This window comes from Gobio gobio (assembly GCF_949357685.1).
Source record: "Gobio gobio genome assembly, chromosome: 7".
NCBI lineage: Eukaryota > Metazoa > Chordata > Actinopteri > Cypriniformes > Gobionidae > Gobio > Gobio gobio.
Window position 1 is genome coordinate 12,240,388 of NC_137103.1, and position 11,434 is coordinate 12,251,821.

Here is an 11,434-nt window from a genome sequence, read left to right on the forward strand (position 1 = left end):
CGGTTTAGTCCAAATTTTCTGAAGAGACACAATGGCTTTATATGATAAACAGATTTAATTTAGGCTTTAATTCACATATAAACATTGATCAGCAAACAGAAGCTCAGCCAAACCTCCTTGACGTGCAGATAATAAGCTCAAACAAGCTCAAACGTGCTGCTTAACACGAGAATGAACCTCATTGGTTCTTGCTGAAGCCCAAACGTGCTGCGTAACACAAGAATGAACCTCATTGGTTCTTGCTGAAGCCCAAACGTGCTGCGTAACATGAGAATGAACCTCATTGGTTCTTGTTGAAGCCCAAACGTGCTGCGTAACACGAGAATGAACCTCATTGGTTCTTGCTGAAGCCCAAACGTGCTGCGTAACATGAGAATGAACCTCATTAAATCTGTTCATTGTATAAAGCGATCGTGTCTCTTCAGAAAATTTTGACTAAACTGCTCAATTCATATGGATTCGTTTTATCATCTCTTTATGAACGTTCTGAAGTGTCAAAGTGGTAGCTGTGTAGCTGTCAATGTAGGGACAGAAATGTATTATTTCATCAAAAAGATCTTCATTTGTGTTCTGAAGATGAGGTCTTATGGGTTTGGAATGACATGAGGGTGAGTAAATAATGACAATTTTCATTTATGGGTGAATTAAACTTTAACCTTTCTGTCTGAGATTGATGCTAAATCAGATAAAACATGGGACAAAAGTAGACACATCTGTGACACTTTTAGGAGTCGACATCAACCAGGAGAAAGCGTGAGCTAGAGGAGAGGAGACCATCTGACAGGAGTAAACTATCCCTCTTCACTGACAAGCGCAAGCACAAGATTCTGGTAATGAGATTTAGTTATTTATATTTGTAGTGAACTTTCCTTTTTAGGAATCATTAAATCAAAACAACTTGAACCTAATTATTTCTCATAGTCATGCAGCGGTGATGCCAGATGTGTGGAGATAAAGTGCCCCCTACAGGGCTTGGACAGCACTGCAGTCATCATTTTGAAATCCCGGCTGTGGAATTCCACTTTCCTCGAAGTAGGGACAAGGACAAGTGCTTATTTTGTTCCTTTGAAAGAATGCCTGAGGTTGTTAAAGCAATCTGTTTCGTTTTCCTCTCTACAACAGGATTATGCCTCCTACAATTACCTTGATATAATAGTGAAAGCCTCCATAAGTCTGGATGGTTCTGCCAAGAACATTGTCCTTAAAAAACCGGAGACCCAGGTAACACAATTTCCTAAAGTATAACACAGTTAAGTCTGTGACATTAAAGACGTTAAATATTTGACTGTACATTTGACACCCAGGTGAGGCTGACGGTGTTCCCAGAGACGACAGCGACTCCGTTCGGAGGAGTTCCCTGGTGGATCATTCTTGTGGCTGTATTAGCTGGAATTCTAATGCTGGCTCTCCTAGTTCTGTTACTCTGGAAGGTAATAAAACACACACACACACACAAGCATAAAGTTAACAAAAACCCAATGACATCAGCCACACGGATAAGAGGAATATTTCTGGTTGAAAGCTTAAATGTGGACTTCTCTGTTCTGAATTTTATTTTTATAATACTTTATAATACTTTATTTATTCTGGTTTACCTTTTTAATGGCCCTAAGATTGGGTGACTTACAGTACACTTGAATGAATGTCATTCAAACAAAAATCAGTATAATTTTTTTAAGAAAGATAACATAGTGAGGTAACAAATAGTTTTAATTAAACTGTGCACACTATATAATCATTTGTTCCCTCATTTTACTAAATCGTACACACTATATAATTAATTCCTTAGTTTTACTAAACCGTATACACTTTACAATAGTTTGTTCCCTTGTTTTAGTTCAATCAAAATGAGGGAACGTGGTCACAAGTTACTAAATCGAGGGAACAAATGATTGTATTGTGCACACTATTTACAACCCCAAATCAGAAAAAGTTGGGACAGTATGGAAAACGTAAATAAAATAAAAAAGAAGTGATTTCTAAATTTACTTTGACTTGTATTTCATTGCAGACAATATGAACACAAAATATTTCATGTTTTGTCTGGTCAACTTCATGTCATTTGTAAATATGCATCCTTTCCTGTCATTCAGACCTGCAACACATTTCAAAAAAAGTTGGGACAGGAGCAATTTAGGGCTAGTAATGAGGTAAAATGGTTAAATAATGATGTGATTTGAAACAGGTGATGTCAACAGGTGACTGTAATTATGATTTGGTACAAAAGCAGCATCCAAGAAAGGTCTAATCCTTTAGGAGCAAAGATGGGCCGAGGATCGCCAGTTTGCCAACAAATACGTGAGAAAATTATTGAAATGTTTAAAAACAATGTTCCTCAAAGAAAGATAGGAAGAGATTTGGATATTTCACATTCAACAGTGCATAACATAATTAAAAGATTCAAGGAATCTGGAGGAATTTCAGTGCGTAAAGGACAAGGGCGCAAGCCTAAGCTGAACAACCGTGATCTCCGATCCTCAGGCGGCACTGCATCAAGAATCGTCATTCATCTATAAGCGATATCACCACATGGGCTCAGGACTACTTTGGCAAACCTTTGTCAAGTGCCACAATACGTAGTTACATCCACAAATGCCAGTTAAAACTGTACTGTGCCAAAAGGAAGCCCTATGTTAACAGTGTCCAGAAGCGCCGTCGACTTCTCTGGGCTCGGAGGCATCTGGGATGGCCATCACACAGTGGAAACGTGTACTGTGTTCAGATTAATCAGTATTTGAGGTATTTTTTGGGAGGAATGGACGCCGTGTGCTTGGGACCAAAGAAGAAAAGGATCATCCAGACTGTTACCAGCAACGAGTCCAAAAGCCAGGGTCTGTCATGGTATGGGGTTGTGTCAGTGCCCTTGGCAAAGGTAACTTGCACTTCTGTGAAGGCACCATTAATGCTGAAAAGTACATAGAGATTTTAGAGCATAATATGCTGCCTTCAAGAAGACATCTTTTCCAGGGACGTCCATGCATATTTCAACAAGACAATGCAAAACCACATTCTGCACACATTACAAAGTCCTGGCTGCGGAGGAAGAGGGTACGGGTACTAGACTGGCCTGCCTGCAGTCCCGACCTGTCTCCAATAGAGAATGTGTGGCCCATTTCGAAGCGCAAAATGCGACAACGAAGACCCTGTACTGTTGCCCACCTTAAGACTTGTTTGCAGGAAGAATGGGACAAAATTACACCTGAAACACTTCATCACTTGGTGTCTTCAGTCCCTAAACGTCTTTTAAGTGTTGTGAAAAGGAATGGCAACATTACAAAGTAAATGCTTTACTGTCCCAACTTTTTTTGAAATGTTGTTGCAGGTCTGAATGACAGGAAAGGATGCATATTTACAAATGACATGAAGTTGACCAGACAAAACATGAAATATTTTGTGTTCATATTGTCTGCGATGAAATACAAGTCAAAGTAAATTTAGAAATCACTTCTTTTTTTCTTTTTTTTGTGTTTTCCATACTGTCCCAACTTTTTCTGATTTGGGGTTGTATTTAGAAAGAGAGAATTAATTATTTTTCGTGGCCACGATTTTTGTCCACATGTCATGTGCCGGGCTCCATAGTACGACACCTTTTAAGCAATACAAATAAATAAGGAAAAGTTGTAATTGACAAAACAATGGATATAAATCGTATTGTGAAATGATTTATCAGGTGTCCTTTGTGAAAAAGAGGTATACTGTAGCATACTTTTAAAAGAGTAGGCTACTTATTACAGAAATAACATACATAAAGAATTTACTTAAAGTCCTCATGAAATCAAAATGTCTTGAATGGCGTTCCCTTTCCGATGATGACTGTGTGACGGCTTGGGTTTGAATATCCTTAACCATTCCCCTCCATCCGTTAGTCCGCTATGAGGAGGAGCGCTGAAGTGAAACCCTGCCCTCTGTTCAATATTCCGTTTCACTAGGAAATACGTCACAGCACTGAAATAAAATCAGTTGCAACTTCCGGTTCACCGGGACTTTAAAGGAGAAGTTCACTTCAGAATTCAAATTTCCTGATAATTTACTCACCCTCACATCATCCAAGATGTTCATGTCTTTCTTTCTTCAGTTGAAAAGAAATGACGTTTTTTGAGGAAAATATTCCAGGGTTTTTCTCCATATAGTGGAGTTCTCTGTTTAGTAAACAAATTCAACCCTTTGGTGACGTGGATGATTACGTTACTGTTGATCGTCTGTCCATCATCGTATAAAGCCCGCCCTGACAATTTGATTGGTGCGAACAGCTCTGGTTGGAGCATAGTTGCTCCACAACGGATCAAGTCTAGACCGAACTTCCCGATCTCAAATGTTGTGGGCGGGGCTAAGTTCGGCTGGCATCCAGGCTATGGTACAACGGGTTGAAGGTCCAAATTCCAGTTTCAATGCAGCTTCAAAGAGCTCGACACGATCCCAGCTGAGGAATAAGGGTCTTATCTAGCAAAACGATGGGTCATTTTCTAAAAAATATAAAAAACTATATTCTTTTTAACCACAAATGTTTGTCTTGCGCTGTGCCACGTATTATCACGCTTGACGTAGGCAAAAGTAGCCTACCGTTCAAGTGTTTACACATATACAAATACTACATCAAACGCCCTTCACAAAAAAAAGGCAAAGCAACGATGTTGGACGATTTTGAAGTTGGAGGAGAAAATGAGATGGAGGTTTTCGCCCTACCATGGTACTTCCACCTACGTGTGACCTTTCCAACGTGATAATGAGTGGCGCATCGCATCGCAGCGCAAGACAAACATTTGTGGTTAAAAAGTATATAATTTTTTAGAAAATTATCAATCGTTTCGCTAGATAAGACCCTTATTCCTCAGCTGGGATCGTGTAGAGTCCTTTGAAGCTGCATTGAAACTGGAATTTGGACCTTTAACCCCGTTGAAGTCCACTATATGGAGAACAATTCTGGATTGTTTTCCTCAAAAATCTAATTTATTTTCGACTGACGACAGAAAGACATGAACATCTTGGATGATGTGGGACATTTTTATTCTGGAGTGAACTACTCCTTTAAGTACGAACTGAATGTAATGTTTTCGGACACTTTTTTTCGGACACAATTGCATGTTAATTGCAATTAAATGAAAATGCATTATAGTTTAATGTTATATTAAATGCAGTTAACTGAACTTTAGAGTGCTTTTGAGACCCACTTAAGGAGGACTTAGAGAGTAAGTACATCTTTATATTTTTAAACTTATACTTATATTTAAACTATACGTCTTTAAAAAACGGCAAACTGTACTGACAAGCATTTAAACTAAAATATTTTTTAATGTCCCTATTTATTGGGAAAATCGTATTAAAACCAAAATTATATGTAATGTCGCATGCACTGACAACCATAAACATTTACGAAGCCAGATTCTGACATTTCGGTCAAATGCAGGCAATTTTCGTTGTGTATAAAGCATACAATAGCCTACACTTCAAATGATTACTCGTGTATGTAAATATGCACTACATTAACAACAAGACAAGACGATCAAGCTGTTTTGGGCTAACAACTAATAAATCATACCTGTCACAGCCGTAGTTCTGCCCGCCACCATGTTTAAAGTTTATGCCACGCCCATCTCGGGAATTTGAGAACTTCCCAGTGGTAAACACGACATCAGAGGGCGTTCAAGTGCAATTTTTACCTCTGAAACCCGTATTTACGATATTTCCGATAGCACGTGAAGGCAGCATAACTTCATACATCTACTAAAAATCTCCAAAACCCCAGCTGATTAAAAGGACATTAAGGAAAAATTATGAGTGTGTGCAGATGGCACTAGCTTTAATGTTTTCATTCACATTTTTATTCAAGTTTTACTGGCCAAATACTTTTTGTGGCCACTGTATATTAAAGGTGCACTATGTAACGTTTCGTCCACTAGAGGTCGCCTATTCAAAACAAAGCCGTAGTTTGATGACGCCACGTTTGAGCACATCTTGGGACATGTGGTCTTCACCTCACAGCCGGTGGAAAAGAATCGGGATAGGACAAATCATCTTCATGGATGTGATTATTAACGTTACTGTAGTGAGGAGCAGAGCAGGACCGAGTGTTGTGGAGCTGAGCAAGGCCACTGGAGCGATTGTTAATAAGAAGAGCGGCGGGACTTTTATTATGCCACAGTCGCCGGCGCCATTTCCGTTTTTCCGGTCATGAGTATGAGGTAACGCAGCTCTGTTTATCATATTAGACACATCTGAGTGTGTTGAAAATTATGTATGACGTTACTCTGTGCGTTCGCTCGGCACTTGTTCGCACTGCAGTGAGAGTAAAGCGTTTCTGCAAAATAAAACCAGAAACCGAGGGTAATGCAGATATGATGCAATCGACAGGCGACTCCCTCACACGTCCCGGTTCCTTGGTTAAAATAGCAATTTTATCACGATTTACAAATAGTTGGAAACATTTGGGGTATTGTAAGTACTCAACTGAACAAAATATATGACACTGGCCTAGTGATTTTTGGATATTTTACTGACAAAAATGTTACATAGTGCACCTTTAATTCTACGAAAATTTGTGTTCGTGGAATTCCACTGTCTTTAGTACAAACCTTCTCATGACATGTTTGCAATGACCCCTGAATTTGCCCCCTCTGTAGTGCGGTTTCTTCAAGCGGGCCCAGAAGGACGAGTATGACGCCGCAATTCACAAAGCTGAGATTCACACTCAGCCCTCAGACAAACTGTCCACTGAGGCCTAGCTCTCCTTACCAGGGTAAAACACCATCGCTGCAGCAGATCGGTGTCTGCATGCCGTGTGGCCTAACTCACTAACTCATCCTTTGCTCTGACGAAAGGAAGGGAAAAACACATGCTGCACAGCGTGCTTCGCTCTTGCCGCGTGAAGCTCAGTTTTGTCTCGTATTGTGTCGATGGATGTGCTTCTACATGTCCTGTTTTGTCAAGCATGTCCCGTCTCTCAGTGTTCTCCAAAGAGTGATTTTTTTTTTTTTTTCAAATGTGCCCATTTTCACAATGATGCTTAATGTGGTCTTCTTCTTTCTCTGTCAGTGTGGATTCTTCAAACGCTCCAAATATGAGGACAGCGTTCCCAAATATAATGCAGTGAGGATTCGCAAGGAGACCCGTCTCTTGAAAGACGGAAAGGACATGTTAGAGCCCTTTGAGAAGAAGCAATGGATGACCACATGGGACGATAACGAGAGCTACTCATGAGACTCTGCATCTGATGTGGACAATTTGCACCGTTAGGCGTCTTTTCAGAGGGAAACGTTTCAGAGGAAGTCCACCTCTGCACGGTCTGTGGGCCCAGAGTTTGACATGAAGATGTCTTTACACATCCATGTGTTTCTGGTAACTAAAGGGTAAAGACTGACTGTTAATGCCTGGATGTCTCTGGGCTTTTTGTTTGCAAATGGCACCCCTTAAAAAGTGTGGGAAAGACGCATGAGATGCCAAGAATGGATTGTCTTGATTTTCTTTGTAAATATTTTACAATGCAGTTTATTTATTTTGTCTTGTAATTTTGTACTCAGATGCCTACTGTGCATGAACTGCCCAAAGATTATTTTTCATGTCTTTCGGAAACTGTAAATTAGACTGAATGTCTTGAGGTCTGTCGGCTGAATCTTAGGCGGGATAATAAACAAATCAATGAATTACTACTGAAAAAAAAAGCTGATGACCTGAATATATTCATGCAGACACACAAACAAACTCATTACAACATATCAGCATCATTTGATGACATTGTTATCATGTCATTTCTAATCTCTAGAATGCTCACAAAACCAAACATTTGCTTGCTGATCAGCATGTTTTAGCATGTTTAGCCCAGAGCCATAGAGAGAGAGAGTTGCGACAACTCCATAGACTCCAATGGAACGGTTTTTTTTACAGCAATGGCGGCTCGCGGAGAATCTCAATAGTGAAGTAGCAGCCGCGCCATAGAGTTACAGCAGAACAGACCGTTTGTGATGCACTTTTAAAAGGGAAGACGTTTAATCAGTAAGATTTTAAATGATCAGCACATTTTAATCAAAATAACTTGTACATTAAAGCCTGCTTGTGTAGATTATTCATCATTAAAAAAATATATATTTTAAAAACAACATCGCTGTAACTACATACTCATGCTACATACACATGTCGATGTGTAATAAAATTATTGAAAATCAATGCATTTATTGACTATTAATTACCAAAAAGCGCAGTTCTGTCACTGTGACTATCAATTTGAATTGCCCGTCAAAGCACTTCCTGGAACTATTCGAGGTCAACATGAATCACGTGACTATCAAGCGTTTTGAACTTCCGTTGTCGCAACTCTCTCTCTCTATGGCACTGGTTTAGCCCTGCTGGTTGGCGTTAAACCCGTAAGAAGTGATGCAAATGTTTTGCTAAATTAAGCCACTTTTCAGACTAGCAACTGAAAAAAGTCTGATAACAAGAACGGAGGCTTCTGGGTGGAGTATAGGAGTGAAGGAGTTCAGATAAATAGACAGGAGCATTGTTATGTAGGGATTTATAAACGAAGAGGAGAATTTTAAAGTCTATTCTCTGACAAATCGGCAACCAGTGAAGGGATCTAAGAATCGGAGTGATGTGTTCATGTTTACGACACTTTAAAAGCAGTCTGGCAGCAGCATTTTGGACAAGCTGAAGTCGCGCAATTTGAGATTTAGATATACCGCAATATAGGGAATTACAGTAATCTAGACACGACGTAACAAACGCATGAACAGCCATTTCGAGAGTTTTTGGGGAGAGAAAGTTTTTAATTTTTGACAGTGAAAGAAGCTGATAAAAACTGGATCCAACAACAGAGGAGATATGTCTGTCAAATTTTAAAAGCTGGTCAAAAATAATACCTAGGTTCTTCACCCGTGTCGATCTAAAAGCGGATAAACTTTCTAGCTCAGGGCTTATACACTGAGAGTTTTCACTTGGACTGAATACAATCACCTCAGTCTTGTCCTCGTTTAAGAAGAGGAAGTTCTGGGCTAGTCATAATTTAACCTCCTCTAAACATTGGAGAAGAGAGGTGATCGCAGTGGAGTTTTCTTTACTGGAAGATAGATTTGAGTGTCATCTGCGTAGAAATGAAAGGACACACCATGCTTTCTTAGAATAGAGCCCAGAGGCAGCATGTCCAGAGAAAATAGAGAGGGAGCAAAAATAGAGCCTTGAGGAAGGCCACAGGTCAGAGGAGCGGCGGAAGATGAAAAGTTACCCAATTTCACTAAAAATGTTCTGTCAGATAGGTATGAATGAAACCATTTCAGAGCGTTTGCTTTTAGACCTACCCAAGACTCTAGTCTAGATAATAGTAAGGAGTGGTCTATGGTATCAAAAGCAGCTGATAAATCTAAAAGAATAAGAACCACAGAGTCCCCTGAGTCAGTGGAGATTTAGATGTCATTTACAACTCTCAGAAGGGCGGACTCAGTGCTGTGAGCAGACTTAAAGCCAGACTGAAAAACCTCATAAATAGAATTGCTAGTCATAAAGTGTTGAAGTTGATTCAGCACAATTTTCTCTAAAACTTTTGAAATAAATTGTTCATGATGTTGTTGAGAAGTGGGTAGGTTTAGGGTAGGAGTGAGGTTAGTTGCTCCAAAATATAAAAGTAGCCTATAAATATTCATAAAATCATGTCTATTGATTACAAATGCAAATATTTAAATGTGTCTTGATCTGACGCATTGGGCAAACAACTGAAATCAAATGGAGATCTATCTATTGGAAAACGACGCCAAAGGGGTACCCTGTGCGTTAAAAAGTGCCGAAGAGGGGTCCTGACCAAGCTTCAATAAGTGACCGTGTTGATAAATGTCACCATTGTAAACCTCATTCAACCAAAAAATACCCATACCCGAACTCAACTGAATTATGATCCACACATGAGCTTCTAACAGCACAGAACAGCTCATGAACATTCAGTCTCAGTGATTTCAGTGCAAGAAAGTCTTTTCAATATTTTCTCAATATTTCAGCATTAAACAGCTGGACTAATAAACAATCAAGTTTGTGATATGGGTGATGATTTAATCATGATGTTGCAATTGTATCATAAATGCTTTTGCTCACAACACTTTTTCATATGAACCTGTAGATTGTACAGGTTTTAGCGCTCCCCTGATTGCCTGCCAAAATGGTCGGAGTTTAGGCTGCGTGACGTCAATCTCCGGAGCTCTATACCGACCTGAGAAACCTTTTCTCTTCAGCAATCATGTGTTTTCTACCTGCTCTCCAGCATCAGAATAAGCAATGCCAGATTAGCGTCCAAATCACTCTTGATCGAATCGGTCAAACAGGTTTGCAAAAAGGTCTGAAATTGTTCACGATTCAGTTGATTCATTTGCACAGTTCGGTCATGTACTGACTCGTTTGCAGGGGTTTCTCTCACCGAAATAGTAATGGGATGTTGACTGTGTGGGGTAGATATTTACCTAAAATCCATTGTAGAAAACTAAACTTGCAAATGTCGTCTATCGATATTGTCACATTGTCACATTGAGATGTGAAGCTCTCATGATGGAGAAAGCACTTTTGATTATCTTCTCATTTTTTTTCAATTAAGTGCCAAATGCATTACAGCCTGCTTTCCTTGGGGTTATGTGATGAACCACAGATGTAGATGAATGCATCTCTCCAATGAGGAAGGCCATGTAGAACAATGCAGAAGTACAGCTAGGCCATCCAATCGACTAAATTGCCTTAAGAAACTGGCCTTGCAAACAGATGTTCTGGTGGAGAGATGCGATGCCCAAGATGACCATGAGGAAGACGGATGAGCCGGAGTTTAGAGGCTGGCGGCTGCAGGACGTACAGGAGGATCTTCATTCAGCTGATATTTAGCTTTAGATCTGGTTCCTTTCCTCCTCAAAACTGTCTGTCTGTCTCTGTCTATCTATCATGTTCAATGCTTAAACATTATTCAAATGTTGATTTTCAGAGCAAGTTTCTTCCTGATGCGGCCTTGACTAATTCAGGTGAGTGTTCCAGAACTGTCCAGCAGAGGGCAGATGTTTGATGAACTAACCCACATCTGTGGTGCAGGACAGTAAAAACTCTTTTAAGTCGATCCTCCAGCTTGCGCATTGAGGATGTGACATGAAAGCGCATGACCAGAAGCACCAGAGAGATTCAAATGATCAGAAGTTATGGACTAGCTCATGTTTAGCTATTCTGCATGGCTATTTTGAGGCAACTGAAAACTGAAGACTGCACCATTGACCAACAAAAACCTTGTCTATGTCAATGGCGCAGTATTTTTAGTATACTACTATACTAAATAGTATGTTATTTTAAAGGGTGCGTTATTAATATGCGCCTTATAGGTGGGAGCACAACGTGCGTATTACACATACAGGGCACACAAACATTTTTAAAGGGGTCATGAACTGGCTTTTTTTTTTTTTATTATTAGTGCTGGGCAAATTAACGCGTTAAC

General features: G+C 39.7%; 1 protein-coding gene across 2 annotated transcripts in view; it reads left to right on the forward strand.

The window, feature by feature from the left end:
* Window positions 1–8,149, forward strand: part of itga6a (integrin, alpha 6a) — a 55,088-nt gene extending 46,939 nt beyond the window's left edge. The window contains exons 21-26 of one of the 2 annotated variants that reach the window (XM_079822120.1): window positions 729–830; window positions 922–1,032; window positions 1,123–1,221; window positions 1,305–1,430; window positions 6,618–6,733; window positions 7,030–8,149. In XM_079822120.1, the coding sequence (XP_079678246.1) occupies window positions 729–830; window positions 922–1,032; window positions 1,123–1,221; window positions 1,305–1,430; window positions 6,618–6,719 (540 nt within the window). In that variant the 3' untranslated portion in view covers window positions 6,720–6,733; window positions 7,030–8,149. The remainder of the gene's footprint in view (window positions 1–728; window positions 831–921; window positions 1,033–1,122; window positions 1,222–1,304; window positions 1,431–6,617; window positions 6,734–7,029) is intronic. The other variant, XM_079822119.1, reaches the window with a different exon arrangement.
* Window positions 8,150–11,434: the final 3,285 nt, after the last annotated feature.